Below are 18,586 nucleotides of genomic sequence, written 5' to 3' on the forward strand. Positions count from 1 at the left end.
TGATTGGCCAAAGGCAGAGTTTTGACATCCTTCCTTGTCCAGACAGTAATATGTACAAATGTGTGAAGAGAGCGCCATGTTGTAGCTTTGCAGATGTCAGCATTTGGTAGTGAACGATAGTGTGCTACTGAGATTGCCAAGGCTCTTACTGAGTGCGCCTTCACTCGTCCCTGGAGAGGAAGGCCTGCTTTTTCATAGCAGAATTCGAAACAGTCTGCTAGCCAGTTGGCGAAAGTTTGTTTGCCCACTGCAACTCCTAGTATGTTTTTGTCAAAAGAAAACAAAGAATTGGGTGGATTTCCTATGGACTGTAGTGTGGTCTAGGTAAAATGCAAGTGCACGTTTACAATCCAAGGTATGTAAAACTCTCTCGCCCTGGTGAGAGTGAGGCCTTGGGAAAAAGGTGGGCAAGACTATAGACTGATTCAAGTGGAAGGCAGTAACTACCTTGGGAAGGAATTTAGGGTGAGTACGTAGGACCACTCGGTCATGTAGGAACCTGGTATAGGGTGAGAATGTAACAAGTGCTTGTAACTCACTAACCCTTCGAGCAGATGTAATGGCTACAAGGAAAATAACTTTCCATGTAAGAAATTTAACATTGCAGGAGTGCAAAAGCTCAAACGGGGATCCCATGAGCCTTGTAAGTACTAAATTTAGGTCCCATTCAGTGACTGGTGGCTGTAGAGGGGGCTTGAGTTGTAGTAGGCCCCTCATAAATCAACTGACAAGGGGTTGCGCTGCTACCGGGGCATCCCCAACTCCTTTGTGGTACGCTGAGATAGCACTCAGATGTACCCTCACCGAAGAAGTCTGGAGACCAGAGTCTGAAAGGTGCAATAGATAGAAAATAGAGATGGGGTGGGGCAGGAAAAAGGGTAGATACCTTTTTGCGTGCACCATGTGGTGAATCTTTTCCACTTAGAATGATAGGATTTTAGTGTGGAAGGCTTTCGTGAGGCTACAAGCACTTGAGAGACATCAGTTGAAAGGTTGAGCGGTTGGAGGATCAAGCTTTCAACATCCAGGCTGTGAGAGATAGGGTCTGAAGGTTCGGATGGCGTAACATGCCTTGATTCTGAGTTGAGAGTGGGTGCTGTGCCTAGGCGAATGGGCTATCTGATCGAGAGATCGTGAAGAATGGGAAACCATACTTGTCGAGGCCAATATGGGGCTATGAGTATCATTGACCCTTTGTCCTGTTGTATCTTCACAAGAGTTTTGGCTATCAGCGGTATCGGGGATACGAGTATAGGAGGCCTGTGTTCCAGGGTCGAGCGAAGGAGTCCATGGTTAACTTGTTTTGTTGCCTGTGCAGGGAACAGAATTTGTCTACTTTGGGATTCAGTTCGGATGCAAAGAGGTCTATTGTTGGTTGCCCCCAGTGTTGGAAGATTCTGGTCGTTACCCCAGGATCCAGAGACCACTCGAGGGGATAGAACTGTCGGCTGAGGCGATCTACTACCACATTCTGCATGCCTGCCAGATAAGTGGCCCGTAGATACATGGAGTGTGCAAGGGCCCAGTCCTAGATCTGTGCGGCTTCATGGCAAAAGAGATAAGGGCCTGTGCTTCCCTGTTTGTTCAAGTACCACATTGCATCTGTGTTCTGTTTGTATGAGAACAGTCTTGTATGAAAGGAAGTCCTTGAACACTTATAGAGCATAACGTACAGCTCGAAGCTCTAGGAAGTTGATCTGAAACGTTGCTTCGAGCTGTGTCCAAGTACCTTGGATTTGAAGATTGTTCACATGAGCTCCCCAACCCAAGGTGGATGCGTCTGTGGTCAACATTATCTGTGGAACCGGTTGTTGAAAGGGTAGGCCTGACAGCAAGTTGACTTTGTTCGTCCACCAGAGAAGGGATAAACATAATTGGTGGGTTACTTGAACCTGGGATGAAAGTGGCTGAATAGCTTAGAGCCACTGAGATTTCAAAGTCCATTGAGTTATTCTCATGGCCAACCTGGCCATAGGAATGACGTGGACCATGGAAGCCATGTGTCCCAGCAACTTTAAGAATTGATGGACTGAGGCTGTTCTCTTTGTGCGCAGAGATACAGCTAATCTGGAGAGCGTGTCTGCACGGACGTTGGGCAAGAAGGCCTTTGCCACTGTGGTGTCAAAATCTGCTCCGATGAAAGTCAGGAGGTGAGATGGAGTCAGGTGGGATAAGAACATAAGAAATTGTCAAGCTGGGTCAGACCAAGGGTCCATCAAGCCAAGCATCCTGTTTCTAACAGAGGCCAAACCAGGCCAGAAGAATCTGGCAATTACCCAAACACTAAGAAGAACCCATGCTACTTATGCAATTAATAGCAGTGGCTATTCCCTAAGTAAACTTGATTAATAGCAGTTAATGGACTTCTCCTCCAAGAACTTATAACTTTTTTGAACCCAGCTACACTAGCTGTACTACCCACATCCTCTGGCAACAAATTCCAGAGCTCAATTATGCGTTGAGTGAAAAAGAATTTTCTCCGATTAGTCTTAAATGTGCTACTTGCTAACTTCATGGAATGCCCCCTAGTCCTTCTATTATTCAAAAGTGTAAATAACCAAGTCACATCTACTCATTCAAGACCTCTCATGATCTTAAAGACCTCTATCATATCCCCCCTCAGCCGTCTCTTCTCCAAGCTGAACAGCCCTAACCTCTTCAGCCTTTCCTCATAGGGGAGCTCTTCCATCCCCTTTATCATTTTGGTTGCCCTTCTCTGTACATTCTCCATCACAACTATATCTTTTTTGAGATGCGGAGACCAGAATTGTACACAGTATTCAAGGTGCGGTCTCACCATGGAGCGATACAGAGGCATTATGACATTTTCTGTTTTATTAACCATTCCCTTCCTAATAATTCCTAACATTGTTTGCTTTTTTGACTGCTGCAGCACACTGAGCAGACAATTTTAAAGTATTATCCACTATGATGCCTAGATCTTTTTCCTGGGTGGTAATTCCTAATATGGAACATAACATTGTGTAACTACAGCAAGAGTTATTTTTCCCTATGTACAATACCTTGCACTTGTCCACATTAAATTTCATCTGCTATTTGGATGCCCAATCTTCCAGTCTTGCAAGGTCCTCATGTAATGTAACACAATCCTCTTGTGATTTAACAACTCTGAATAATTTTGCATCGTCCGCAAATTTGATAACCTCACTCGCCCTATTCCTTTCCAGATCATTTATATTTTTATAATATATATATATATATATATATATATATATATATTTATATTGAAAAGCACCGGTCCAAGTACAGATCCCTGAGGCACTCCACTGTTTACACTTTTCTTTTTTTTTTTATAATTTATACTTTATTGATTTTCAATCACATATCCAGTGATAACATTTTCCAAACAAATAAAGTAAATAAAATTGTGCATAATCATAATAAAATCAAAATAATCATATACAAAATAAATTTAAATTTAGCACATTTTATCCTATTAAAGGGAGCAGTTTTAAATAATAATTACTCAAAAAAAAACAGAGAAAAGAAGAGGATTCTATTTCAGTTTTCTAACCCACTTCCGTTATTTGAACCTGATTCATCCTTTCTAATTCTTTATCCCTCAAAAAATTCTCTAAATGTGTAGGTAAAGTAAAGATAAATTTTTTCCCTTGATAACTGACAAAGCATCAACAGGGAAACTTTAAATAGAAAATTGCCTCCAATTCCAACACTTTGGCCTTCAACATAAGAAATTGCTTTCTATGACCTTGCGTAGCCTTAGATACATCTGGGAAAGCATATATCTATGTATTTATTTATTTAATTCTTTTATATACCGGCCTTCATGACAGGTCATATCAGGTCAATTGAAGTCCGCCTCATATAATGAGGCGGACTTCAATTGTCCGGATTCATGATTCCGACCAGTTCCTGGTTCGGACTGAATTATGGGAACGCTTGGCGGACTAGCCAGGTTTTGAGTTTTTTCCGAAACGTTTGTAGGCAAGGTTCTAGTCTGAGGTCCGGTGGGATGTTATTCCAAATAGTAGGTCCTGCTATCGAGAATGCTCGTTCATTGGTGGCGGTGTGGAGTGAGGCTTTTGTTGATGGGCGTGTAGGAAACCTTTGTATATTTCTCTGATGGTTCTGAATGACGTGGGGAGTCTGTGAGGGATCCGGAGGTCGAGCGAGAGTTGATTGTGGATGGTTTTGTGGATTATAGTGAGGGATTTGTGTAAGATTCTATAACTTATAGGTAGCCAATGCAGGTTCTGTAGGACGGGAGTGATGTGGTCTCCACGATTGGTATTGGTCAAGACTCTAGCTGCCGCATTCTGGAGCATCTGTAGTGGTTTTGTGGTGGTGGAGGGGAGCCCCAGGAGGAGTGCGTTACAGTAGTCGATCTTGGCAAAGAGATTGGTTTGGAGGACTGACCTGAAATCATGGAAGTGGAGGAGGGGTTTGAGCCTTTTTAGGACTTGAAGTTTGTAAAAGCAGTCCATATACCTTTTGTCCACAAAATAACATCACGATTTTTTAGGGATTTATCAAATATGAGCTCTTTATCCCTTTCTAACACAAAAGAGACAAAGTTGTCCTTTTATTTATTATGTCTAAAGAATCCTCCAGAAACGTTGATATACCTGGGGACTATAGATCATCTAGTCCCCTGGGATTATCAACTAGTTTTATAGGGAAATAATAGATCTTTGAGATAGAGGGAATCTCATCCTCTTTATAAGCCAAATTTTCCTTAAGAAATTTAACAAACATCTCCAATGGAGATAATAACCTTGTATAAGGAAAATTAACAAAACATAAGTTCTTGATTCCTATCAAATTTTCCAAATTCTCTATTTCATTAAGCAAGATCACATTATCAGAAATTCGCATTGTTTCAGCACTCTGAATATTTTGAACATTAGTTGTTAAATTATTTACCTTTGTTTCTATATCTATTCATTTTTTCCCTTGTTCATTAATCATAACTTTATTACTATTAACCATCATTGAAAAGGAAGAGTTCATTTGGGTAACATTGGAATCAAGTTTTAATAACATCCTCCACAGATCTCCCAAAGTTACTTTGGATGCATCCACAGCAGCTGCCTGAATGCTTACTAGAAATGGAGATGGAACACCATTTTCACCTTCCTGATGGAGGGAAGACAAAGGTTGTAGAGATTTAGAGTCTACCTCTTCAGGTAGTACTTCCTCGCTACTTACATTAGCAGTCTCACTTCCAGTGGATTTATCCACGGTTGCTGCTCCTGGGGGTTTTGAGGGCGTGGGTCCCATACACTTTTCTACTGAGAAAATTGACCATTTAATCCTACTCTCTGTTTCCTGTCTTTTAATCAGTTTGTAATCCATGAAAGGACATCGCCTCCTATCCCATGACTTTTTAGTTTTCTTAGAAGCCTCTCATGAGGGACTTTGTCAAACGCCTTCTGAAAATCCAAATACACTACAAATACTGGTTCACCTTTATCCACATGTTTATTAACCCATTCAAAAAAATGAAGCAGATTTGTTGGGCAAGACTTCCCTTGGGTAAATCCATGCAGACTGTTCCATTAAATCATGTCTTTCTATATGCTCTACGATTTTAATCTTTAGAATACTTTCCACTATTTTTCCCGGCAGTGAAGTCAGGCTCACTGGTCTATAGTTACCCGGATCACCCTGGAGCCCTTTTTAAATATTGGGGTTACATTGGCCACCCTCCAGTCTTCAGGTACAATGGATGATTTTGATGATAGGTTACAAATTTTAACTAATAGATCAGTTTTCATTTATTGCTTTAATTCCTCCACCTCCTGCTCTTTGTATACTCCTCCCTGTTCGCCCTCCCTGTTCGCCCTCCCTGTTCATTGTAATTTCTACCTTTAAAGTTACATTGTAAACCGGTATGATGTATGCATACTAATACCGGTATATAAAAGTTTTTAAATAAATAAATAAATAAAAAATTCCAGAGAGTGTAGCAGATTGACAGTGAACTTGAGAGCGTCGAGAGCTCCTTGCTTGGATTGACTCTTGATGAGCCAGTTGACCAGTTAAGGAAAGACGTGAATGTTTTTCTTGCGTAGATGGTAGGCACTTTGTAAATACACTGGGAGCCGAGGCAATTCCGAAAGGCAGGACCCATTATTGAAAGTGTTGATGTCCCACTAGGAAACGCAGGTAACTTGCGGTGATGCAGGGATATTGGAATAAGAGCGTAAGCATCTTGAAGATCCAGAGAACAGAGCCAATCTCCTTTTTGCAGAAGGGGAAGCATGGTGCCCAAGACACCATCCTGAATTTTTCTTTTCATAGAAATTTATTGAGATTGTGGAGGTCTAAGAAGGGGCAGAGGCCGCCTAATTTCTTTGGGATGAGAAAATAGTGTGAATAGAACCCTCTGCCCTGCTGTGCTCGGTGGCCCTGGTGCCCAGAAGAGTGGACAGTTCTGACTCTAGACCTGTGTGATCTTCTTGTATCCACAGAGGATTGGGTGGTAAGTCCGGGGGTACCATGAGGAAGTTGAGTGGTTATGCTGAGCCAGTTGGTGATGAAGTGGCGAATTCAACGACCTACTGGCAAATCTGATTTTGGATTTATGGAGCAACTGCTGTTCTCTGGATATGCTTCAAAATCCAGAGGCCTGGCCTATGTGTGGTGGTGGCTGAGGCCTGGATGTCTTTGCCTGTCGAGGATGTGTTTTCTGAGACTGTCTAGTTGGCCTCACGTGAGATGTAGGTGGGTAGTATCTGCGTGGGAGATAACACTGTTTTCTAGGGTCCCTTCTAGTGGATCTTCTTGCAGAAGAAGGGGCCTTGGTAGTAACTGTAGATAATTGCTGCAGGATCTCATTATGGTCTTTTAAATGAGCACTGCATCTTGTCACCGAATAGGTTTTCACCGGTACATGGCAAATCGGCAAGTTTGTCTTGGACTTTAGGTCTCAAGTCAGAGGCTTTTAACCAGGCCCACCTCCTGGCACTGATTCATGTCGCTGACATGCAAGAAGCTGTTTCAAAGGAGTCGTACGCAGCATGAACCTCATATTTGCTAGCCTCAAGGCCTTTATGTAGTATGGCATTGAGACTATCTTATTGCTGTTGAGGAAGAGAGTTGGCTATTCCCTGAACCTGCATCCAGAGATTTCTTTGATACTGTGTCATGTAAAGTTGGTATGCAGCTATGTGTGACACTAGCATAGAACCTTGAAACATCTTGTGACCTAAGATGTCAAGGAAAGGAGAGATCTTCTGGGGGAGATTTTCTTCTTTCTTCTGGAGAAGATGGTTCTGATAAGATATCCTCCGTGGATGTGTCTGTGTCAACATCTTCCCATGTGTCAGAAAAGGTCTCTTGTCGCGATCCTGAAGGAGGGAAGAAGATTGGTACGGTAGGACAGGTTGGCACCGATGGATCCTTCGATGGCGTCGATGGAAGATGCGGTGGCACAGATGCAGGTTTTGGCGGCACCGGAGGCATCGCTGGAAAACGAGGGGCTCTCGGTCCCAAGAGCCCTGATGGACCAGGCATCGGTTCAGGCATCTGTGACAGAGGACTGGAACCCGTGTCTTTGTCGTCTGAGGACCCTGGAATGGGAATCGGGGATTTTAGAGGCTTTGCAGGTTGCTTTGGCATTGGTGGCCCGGGTTGTGTTGGAAGGGCACCGATGAGTGTATTCAGCCTGGTTAGCAACGGTGCAAATATCGATGGCTCCAGTGTCTGTGCTGGTATGGGGGCCGGCATTGATGGCTGTAGTTCTCAGGTAGCATCGAGCACTGCCTGGCAGATGAAACCATCCAGTTCCTCCCTGAAAGCTGTTGTAGATATCGCAGCTACAGGGGATGACAGGCTAAGCGCTACTGGCACCTCCACAGGGACTTGTGGGGGCTCAGTACCCGGCACCAATATCGGTGGGGATCACCTTGGTTTTTCAGGTGGAGAGGGTGTTAGAGGCTCCTCTACCCGTGTCTTTTTCGCAAGCAGCTTGATAGCCATCGAAGCCGATTCGGGGTTGGTGCCGGCACAGGGAGTCGACTCGCAACGGTGCTTCCCTTGGTACTTGGTCCGGTCTTACCCCAGCACAGAGGTAGATAATGTGGATGTCTTAGACGGAGTCGGTGACGGACGGTCACCGCTGCCCTAGTGCTCCCAGCGAGGTTTTATGACTAACATTTTTTATGGTCCTGCCAGTGACAATTGGGTGGATGTCAATGGAGTCAACTTGATTTTGAACAGAGTCTCCATCTTGTCGAGGCCGCTTACCCTTTGGAATCATCTGGGCACTACTTGGGCAGATAGACACGTCGTGTGGTGAGCCGAGGCACAGCACACAGACATCATATGGGTCGGTAATAGACATGGTTCGGGGGCACTCTGGACATTTTCGGAAACCTGTTGCCATAATGGCAGAGGTTGAGGCCCAAAAACGGTCGATGGCCTGCGGACAACGAAAAAGGTGGGAACAGGAATCTACCGGGAATAGTGAACTTATTCACCGAATGATGGAAAAACACTATCCCAATGGGAGACCCGTATGAGGGAATGTTTTTTGAAGTAAAATATTAATTTTTTCCGTGAGGAAAATTGTGTGAGAAATTCTCACAGAGCTCCTAACCGTGAGGCAAACTGCAGCACAGAAAAAAAAAAAAAAGAGACTGAAGGGAGACCCCTGTGGTTGCAGGAATCATGGCATGCTGGGCATGCTCAGTGTGCCAGTTAAAAGTTTTAGAAACTTTGACAGAAAAGTTTTCTTTGATAGGGCTCCGTCCAGTGATATCACCCACATGTGAGGACTACCATCCTGCTTGTCCTGGGAGAAAGTATGCAACCCATAAATAAAAATGATGACAGCACACTTGAAGCTACGATTTCAGTTCTGGAGTACTGCATGACCAAATTTCTTATCTTCTGAGTGGTAATGTTTAGTAAAAGTATAAATGGAAAATCAGGTGGCTGCCTTGCATATGGCTTGAATTGATGCTGAGCAGTGAAAAGCTAGGGAAGCTGTGGATGCTTTTACTTGGTACATCTTTTCTGGCAGCTGAATCCCAGTAACAGAGAAGCAGATGGATATACATTGGGATAATCAACACGATAAAGTCCATTTTTTAACTAGATGGCCCTGATAGACTTTTTTTTATTATGTTTTATTTATTCATTTGCAAAAATAATTCACAGATCCACTTGAATGGCAATAGGAAATGTGACATATATTAATCAAGAGAATATGTTACAAATTAAAAGGAAATATCAAGTCACATTAAGTTCTAGTTCTCAAAAAGGGGATCCAAACACACAACCCCAGGAAAATTAACAAAAAAAAAAGGGGGGGGTGGGGGAAGATTACAAGAGGACTTATTACTGGACAATCTATGCTCCATCTATGCAAGAGGAGATGAACTTAGGTTATCCCCACATTTATTACTCAAGAAAGCAGTTAATTGAGATGGTTGGAAGAAAACATAAGAAACATGATACTTTATCAAACATTCACAGGGAAATTTAAGAAGAAAAAGGCCCCACGTTAAAGAACCTGGGGTTTCAATAACAGAAATTGTGTTCTCCTCTTCTGTGCCTGACTAGCAAGATAAGAAAAAATCTGTGCTTTCAAACTTAGAAAGGATTCCATAAAATGGCGAAAATACATCTTAAGAATCCAATCTCTATCCGATTCTAATAAAAAGGAAACAATTAAACAATTAACTATGTTTCCTTCAGATGTTTCCAAAATTGCAGTAAGATTCAAAGTATCAGGCTTTATAGGTGAAACAGTCTGCATATTATTTCAATCTAAGGAGCCTGTCTTAAAGGGAGGCATATAGCAGATCCTTGACATTACTGGAAAAGCTTGATCAGGAATTTTGAGTATGTTAGATATCTCTTACACTAACAGACCCTTAGGAAAGTTTAAACAGCTAAGATTCCGCCCTCATAGTTGATTTTCTATGAACTCAATTTTATTTGATTATAACAAATTTTCTGTATGCAGAGTCTGTTGTAAACCAGAAGAGCTTTCCAGCTGACTTTGGAAAATTTTGCACAATCCTTCATTCTCCCCAGACATTTTTTCCACTTGTTTTAAACAGGAATCAAATGTATTAATAGTAGACAAGTGGTGAAAACTGAGCAGAAATATTTTGATTTAACATTTAAATTGCTTCCCATATAGATTCTAGGGTAAACTGCTTAGGTCTTACCAGCTTCATAGATTTAATTTGTAAGGGCTCAGCCAGGGCACCTCCAAGCAACCTCACCTGAAATGCTGAGAGTCTCCAACAGCTATGAGGCAGTTTGAGCAGGACCTTGGACTCAGCCACTTCTGGAGATTCAGCATCTCGTTGCAGTTCCTGGAGCTTTGCCTGGGCAGGATTAATCAGCTCAGGGATGTGTTCAAGTTCATTTTCCTCCCGATCTACCTCTAGCGAGCTCCCGCTCGGCGCTTCAGCTCCCCGTAGCACATGTGAATCCATAGGTCCGAACAGAAGGCAAGATGGGGGAGCTGCCGAAGCCTCATGCTCCTGGGCCCTCCGTTTACAGGCAGAGAGGCATTTCAATGGTAACGGAGCACAGGCAAAGAGGAGCACACGGATGCTGAGCTAGTGCGCCATCTTGGATCCCTGGCCCTGATAGACTTGATCAGATGATTAAACCAATTGCTGAGATTTTGTAACTGCTTTTGCCCTGTCTTCTCCAATCTAGCATTTGAAGAATTTCTACCATTTGTAATTATGGGCAGCAATTCTAGCCTAAAGATTTGCCAACTAATTCTTTCCCACCAGAATCTAGAAATTGGGGTTCCTTTCCTGGAGGAATACTAGAATGTCTGACTTTTTGCCCTTCTCATGGCCGAGTCTACAATTAAATTATAAGGCAGCTGGACTTTAGTGTGACCAGAGCAGTACTGAACTTTAGAATTTATCTCTGTTTTTTGCTACTAGGTGAATGGAAAGAGACATTTTCCATATTTTGGCTGGCAGGTGCTGCAAGGTTTTATGAACCAGGGAAGCCTTTGCTTATTTGAGCAGCTGAATGAATTTAAGAACTCCTTGGAATTCTTCTGATTGCTGAGAACTCTAAGTTAAATTATCAGTTTCTGTCATTTTTGCAGAAAGGCTGGATACGTCACAACTTTTGTCAGAGTGATACTTCTGGGAGGTTATTTATTTAATGCACTTACTTTCTGCACATTCAATAAAATTGAGCAGTGCGGATTACAATAAAATATTCACATTTTTACAGTAATATAAAAAAATGCCTGTCTGAAAAGATGTTTTAAGGATCAGACAGTAACCCAGCAGACTCCTCCAGAGATTGAAAGCACAGGACTCATCAGAATAGAAATATTCTTCAGAACCTGAATCAATGGAGAACCCTTTCATTTTTTTTATTTTTTTTTTGAGGTGATAGAAAGAGGAGTTTTCTCCTCTTGAAGCAAACAAACCTTTAGGAACAATGTTAATGGAGATTGCGAGTGAATCTGTGAAGAAAGTCTCTCATATAGCCTCTAAACTTAAATCATGTTTAGATGTACATAACACATGAAACATGCAAGATTTTACAAAACCTGAGGATGAGAAGCACTGAATGTGTTTTTACTGATGATGAATTCACAGCAGATATTAAGGAGAGGGAAGTTCTATGCAATGAAGTAGACCTGGCCTGCCAGTGCTGAGAAGATACTCTGGCGCTGATATGCTTTGATTCCAAGGGAAAGGTAACGGAAGGCGCCAGAGTAGATGGTGCCAAGTCTTCTCTGCCACTGTATCCTTCAGCACCAAGGAGTTTTCGGCACATGGCCTTTTCATAGTTTGCGCCAAAGGAGAGTGTCCATTTTTTCCATTCAGCATTGTGCAAAAGGGAAGTTTTCTCTCTATCCCTTCAAGACTCAAACCTTTCTGGTATCGGTCTTTTTGAAGATGATCAGTCTTTCCTAGAATGTGATGTGTGTCTGTGTTAATGTGTGAGGGTGTGTGATGGTGTGAGGGTGAAAAACTGAAGAAAAATGATTGAAAAAGACCGAACACCTGAAAAATCATGGTGAAAGCAGACGAAAAGAGTTACAGTGGTGATGGCAGCACAGGAACCCTTGTATATGCTCAGAAAGTTTTGTCCGAGCAGAAGACGACGACAATTTCCACCTGTGTGGCTGATTTGTTCTGCGTGTCCATGGAGAATAATGTTTTATGGATTATTCTTCCAGGAAGTTGTCTAAACCTCTTTTAAGCCCCACTATGCTAGTTGCTTTGACCATGTCCTCTGGCAACAGATTTCACAGCTCGATTGTGCATTGATTGAAAAAGAATCTAAAAACATAAGATATGCCATACTGGGTCAGACCAAGGGTCCATCAAGCCTGGCTACAGGTCACAAGTACCTGACAAGTACCCAAACATTAAATAGATCTCAAGCTACTATTCCTTATTGATAGCAGTTTATTCCAGAACTTTACTATGCACCTAGTGAAAAATACTTTTTTTTTGTTTTAAATCAGCTACTAGCTAACTTCATGGAGTGCCCCCTAGTTCTTCTATTATCTGATAGAGTAAATAACCGATTTACATTAACCTGTTCAAGTCCTTTCATGATTTTGTAGATCTCTATCATATCCACCACCCCCCCTCCAGTCATCTCCTCTCCAAACTGAACAGCCCTGACCTCTTTAGCCTTATTTTGATAACCCTTCTCTGCACTCTCTCTGTACTTTCTAAGATTTGTTTTAAACTTGCTGGTTGTTAGTTTCATGGATTGTTCTATTGCTTTAATAGCATTTGAAAGGGCAAATAATCATCCTTTATTTATCCCTTACACCCTTGATTTTATATACTTCTTTCATGTCCCTTCTCAGCCAACTCTTTTCCATGCTGAAAAGCCCTAACCTGTGTAGCCTATCATAGGGGAGCTGCTCTAGTCCCTTTATCAAATTATCACCCTCCTCCTACACAAGGTGCGGCTGCAGCATGGATTAATATACAGGCAATATGATATTTTATGTTTTATTCTCGAATTCATTTTGGATCATTCTTAACATTCTATTTGCTTTTTTGACTGTTGTGACACTCTAAGCTGAGGATTTCAATGTACTGATCACAAAGTCCTTTTCCTGGGTGGTGACTCGGTACAGAACCCAGCATTGTGTACCATTAGTTGAGATTATTTTTCCATATGTGAATCACTTTGCACTTTTCCAGATTAAATTTCATCTGCCATTTAGTTACCCATTCTCCTAGTCTCAAAGTCCCACTGCAGAACCTTAATCTGCTACAGTTTAAACAACTTTGAATAACTTTGTATAATCTGCAAATCTGGCCACCTCACAGAAAACTACCTCTTGTTTCATAACATTTTAATTTCCATTGAAATTTATGTGGACAAGACCAGCAGGAAATTAAGGATCCGATTAGTGGAACTTTACAGTTGTCTACAATTTAATAAAATTACTGTGCCTCATCTCTTATTGTAAACAGCAAATGAGATTTCTTAGCTATAGACCACATTAAGAAAAATCAGAGGAGATTCTGATGCACAATTGCACTGCTTAGAGCTAAAATCATAGAACCCATGAGTCTTGATATCATTGTTGAGTGGGACGTATTTATATTTGGTGCTTGGATTGTATTTTTCATTGGTTGTCTTTTTCAGTCAATCTGACTGATATTTTTAAACTGCAACAGGGGCTTTATGATTGGCTATTTTGGATCAGCTGACTGGACAGCACCATATACATGTAAGGTTGTGCTATACATTTTGTAGAGGCTGTCACATTGAAGACTGAATTTGTCTATTATAAATTTCACTTTTTTCTTCAAATTTCTTATAAGTGTGCTTCACTCGCTCGTAATCATTTTTATTTTAGAATTGTCCTGAAGCAGCTTCAATAGTGAAATGCTGGCCGCATTGGCATAGCATGACATCTTGTGTAGTATTTCTGCCTTTATGATTTGAGCATTCCTCTATTTCAGTGGATTAAGACTTGGACATTCTGAATCATTATTAATCTAAGTAATATTTTGATGCCCTATTTTTTTTTTTTTTTTTACAAATGCCTTTTCAAAATCCAAATACACTATTTCAACTAGCTCACCTTTATCTACATGTTTATTCACACTTTAAAAAACATCCAACAGATTTGTAAGGCAAGACTTCCCTTGACTATTTTCCCCATTATTATTAGATTTTGCTTGGTCTGTCTTACCATAGTGTTTTATATCTAATTTGCCAATACTTATTTTGAGTCTGCTTTTCATATTTTGAACGATGCCATTTTTGCTTTTACTGCCTCTTTTACCTCACAATTAAAGTTAATTTAAAGTAGTTGTAAGGTAAGAGACTGGGCCTCCTCGTAGTTATACAGCCGAGCCTGGGAGGAGTTAGGGCTTGTGGGGTGGGGAACAATGGGAATATGCAATGTTTCACAGATTGTTGTCTGTGTGATTAAAAATCTGTAATTTATTTATTTAAGTTTTTTATATACCAGCATTCATGACAACAGTCACATCATGCTGGTTCACAGTGAAACAGGGGTGCATAATAAACTTCAAACTAGAACTATGGTGTGGAAAAAGCAGTTACATAGAACAACGATGGGATGAACTGGGCGAGGAGAGAAAAGAAAGGACAGTTTAATAATGGCTAACGATAGTTACAAATGGGTAACATTGAAATGGCTGATATTTATGTATTGTTGGTGAGATATTAAATAAATTGGGGTCTGGAAATGCTTGTTTGAATAGCCAAGTCTTGATTGATTTATATGTTTTGTATTAAAATGTTTAATAATCAGACATTAAAAAAGATTTTGGATAAGTTGTTAAAAATTGATTGGTATACCATGCATATATTTATTATTTAGTTAATGTCTGGATATTTTTTTTATGGATATTCTTTGTGGGGTCACTAGTACTTATTTTGGAAGCCAGATTAGGAAGGCCAATGCTTTTTGGGAGATGAGTGGGAGGTGGATATCGTTGTATTTGTTTTCAATTTTCTAATTTCCCTGCATTACGCACCACTTATGGGACCTATCAGAAGTAAAAGTTACTTACAACGAAGGAAAATTCTTAAAGACATTACTCTGGATATTTACATTAAAGTCAATACATGTAATGACTTACGAGGCATAGCAGTTATCTTGTGCTACAGTAACCCCACTATAAGGCAGCATCCAAGTTACTTCAGTGCTCAGGAAGCGCTTCATGCTGTTGATAGGCTCATACGGTCGCCGCAGGTCCCAGAACTTTATTTTTCGGTCATTCCCAGCTGTCATCAGAAAGTTGCTGAAAAAAAACCCATAAGTCAGACAACAGCTTAAAGGGAAGATGTTCAAATCTTTTTTAGGCTCTTTACCTAGCAACTCCCTAAGACCTCAACATACAAAGTTTCTTTCTCAAACAACCTTTAGAAAAATTAGACCCTCTTTCAAAAACACTCTCAAACAAAGAAAATTAGAAAATGAAAAATGTTTCATTCATCAATATCAGCTTCTACTTATTGCACTGTGCAGGGGAGAACATCATGAGTAGGAGGAAATACACTAGTGATCTGAGAGAAGCAGGAGAGAACGTTTTCCAAACAAGTAATAAGAACATAAGAAATTGCCATGCTGGGTCAGACCAAGGGTCCATCAAGCCCAGCCTCCTGTTTCCAACAGAGGCCAAACCAGGCCACAAGAACCTGGCAAGTACCTAAACACCAAGAAGATCCCATGCTACTGATGCGATTCAAAGCAGTGGCTATTTCCTAAGTCAACTTGATTAACAGCAGTTAATGGACTTGTCCTCCAAGAACTTATCCAAACCTTTTTTGAACCCAGTTACACTTACCTCATCCTCTGGCAACAAATGGGTGGCCAATGTAACTCTAATATTTAAAAAAGGCTCCAGGGGCGATCCGGGTAACTATAGACCAGTGAGCCTAACTTCAGTGCTGGGAAAAATATTGCAAACTATTCTCAAGAACAAAATCGTAGAGCATATAGAAAGACATGATTTAATGGAACAGTCAACACGGATTTACCCAAGGGAAGTCTTGCCTAACAAATCTGCTTCATTTTTTTGAAGGGGTTAATAAACATGTGAATAAAGGTGAACCGGTAGATGTAGTGTATTTGGATTTTCAGAAGGTGTTTGACAAAGTCCCTCATGAGAGGCTTCTACGAAAACTAAAAAGTCATGGGATAGGAGGCCATGTCCTTTCGTGGATTGCAAACTGGTTAAAAGACAGGAAACAGAGAGTAGGACTAAATGGTCAATTTCCTCAGTGGAAAAGGGTAAACAGTGGAGTGCCTCATTGATCTGTACTTGGACCGGTGCGTTGAGTGAAAAAGAATTTTCTCCGATTAGTCTTAAATGTGCTACATGCTAACTTCATGGAATGCCCCCTAGTCCTCCTATTATTCGAAAGTGTAAATAACCGAGTCACATCTACTCGTTCAACACCTCTCATGATCTTAAAGACCTCTATCATATCCTCCCCTTCAGCCATCTCCTCTCCAAGCTGAACAGCCCTAACCAGCCTTTCTTCATAGGGAAGCTGTTCCATCCCCTTTATTATTTTGGTTGTCCTTCTCTGTCGCTTCTCCATTGCAATTAAATCTTTTTTGAGATGCGGCGACCAGAATTTTACACAGTATTCAAGATGCGGTCTCACCATGAAGCGATACAGAGGCATTATGACATTTTCCGTTTTATTCACCATTCCCTTCCTAATAATTCCTTACATTCTGTTTGCTTTTTTGACTGCTGCAGCACACTGAGCCGACTATTTCCAAGTATTATCCACTATGATGCCCAGATCTTTTTCCTGGGTGGTAGCTCCTAATATGGAACCTAACATCATGTAATTACAGCAAGGGTTATTTTTCCCTATATGCAACACCTTGCACTTGTCCACATTAAATTTCATCTGCCATTTGGATGCCCAAACTTCCAGTCTTGCAAGGTCCTTCTGTAATGTATCACAAGCCACTTGTGAGTTAACTACTCTGAATAATTTAGTATCATCTGCAAATTTGATAACCTCACTCGTCGCATTCCTTTCCAGATCATTTATAAATATTTTGAAAAGCACCGGTCCAAGTACAGATCCCTTTGAGAAAGTCTTTGGGTAGGTGTTGCCTAAGACTAGGAGAGTTTTTTTTCTATTTTAATCTATTTTGTCTTTGGTATGTTTTACTGCTATGTTTATATTGGCTGTAACTCGCCTAGTATAATTGTGTTAATATGGGCTAGCTTTAAATATTTTAATAAATAACACTTCCAAAAATCCATTAAGTAGATAAGATAATTGAGTAATTTTACCCATTATCTTGAGCTGAATTTTAATCCAAATCTGGCTAGGTTTTCCTCTGAAAATGTCCTAAATTTAGTCAGACAAATTTGTGTGGTTTTCAATGATATAATGTGATTCTGAGACAAGGCATAAAAGCGTGATTGTGTGACTTATCTGAGCTACATTTTTCTACCTTAGGATCTAATAAATAAATTAATCATATAAAAATAATAATACAATTTGTTTTATTTGTTAAGACCAGCAAATAACTTTTGGCCGCAAGCTTTTCTAAGTCCTAAAACAATAGCAATTAACTCTAGATATAATTAAATAAAATTAAGCATCAGATGTATTGTACTGCAGAAAAGATTAATAGGGCAAATCTTTTATTTTTAACTAATGCTTTAAGGGCCATACATCAAAAGGAATCCTATTTCAGATACTGTGGCGATGTCTCGTAATTCACTGCTATTAGAGTATTTAAACTGGAGATCTTGCAACTGCATATTTGCCTATTCCCAGAATTCTCTCTATTAAGTCTGGTCCCAGAAGCAATCCAAAAGGAGGAACAATTACTTAAACTTTGGAGATTCTTTCATTGCACTGTTGAAATACTACTAGAAGTTGGAAACAGCCTAAACAATGGAAAATGGAACTTTTGCAGATTCCAAGACTGGAAAAAAATGTATATATAAAAGAGACATAGTTTTTTTTTTTGTAAGAGAGATTTTCCCTTTTTAGGGTTTAAAATTCATATGTTTCCAGATGTATCTAAAGTGGCCCAATGTAAGAGGAAATGTTTTCTACTGATGCATCCAGCTGTTTTAAACTTGGGGACTTTGTTTTGGCTATACTTTCCAAGCAAGTGTGTTGTTAAATTTCAGGGAGTTAAATATGTTTTTTTTACCCCTCCCAACTAAATGTTTTCCTTAATGATAGAAGCAGACATGATACAATTGTCCAAACACCAGTGAAGCCCCCGTGACATAAGGTGTTTAATAATTGTAGATTTCTCCTCTCTTAAGGCCTGGATTTATCAAAATGCGGTAAATATCGCATGTGATGGAAACAGGGGCATGTTTTATGGTAATAAAGAGTTTATCCAAATATAAAGAAGGAGCAATGCTGCACTCCACAATTCGTATATACAATCCACTAAGGAGTGCAAGAAGACTATAGGTCCAATAGTTTCATCTTCAAATGTATTTATTTTAAACGTTCAAAGGAGCCACTTTGAACGTTTAAAATAAATACATTTGAAGATGAAACTATTGGACCTATAGTCTTCTTGCACTCCTTAGTGGATTGTATATACGAATAAAGAGTTTATCACAATTTGTGCTAATACCTA

General features: G+C 40.4%; 1 protein-coding gene across 3 annotated transcripts in view; it reads right to left on the reverse strand.

Moving 5' to 3' along the window:
- The window catches only part of GTF3C2 (general transcription factor IIIC subunit 2), a 265,747-nt gene that overhangs the window by 84,494 nt on the left and 162,667 nt on the right, over window positions 1-18,586 (reverse strand). For all 3 annotated transcript variants that reach the window (XR_003855599.1, XM_029595224.1, XM_029595225.1), the window contains exon 14: window positions 15,081-15,242. Coding sequence is in view for 2 of the 3 variants with exons in the window: in XM_029595224.1 (XP_029451084.1) it covers window positions 15,081-15,242 (162 nt within the window). In the remaining variant the exon portion in view is untranslated. The remainder of the gene's footprint in view (window positions 1-15,080; window positions 15,243-18,586) is intronic.

The sequence above is a fragment of the Rhinatrema bivittatum genome, chromosome 3, assembly GCF_901001135.1.
Source record: "Rhinatrema bivittatum chromosome 3, aRhiBiv1.1, whole genome shotgun sequence".
In the NCBI taxonomy this organism is placed as follows: domain Eukaryota; kingdom Metazoa; phylum Chordata; class Amphibia; order Gymnophiona; family Rhinatrematidae; genus Rhinatrema; species Rhinatrema bivittatum.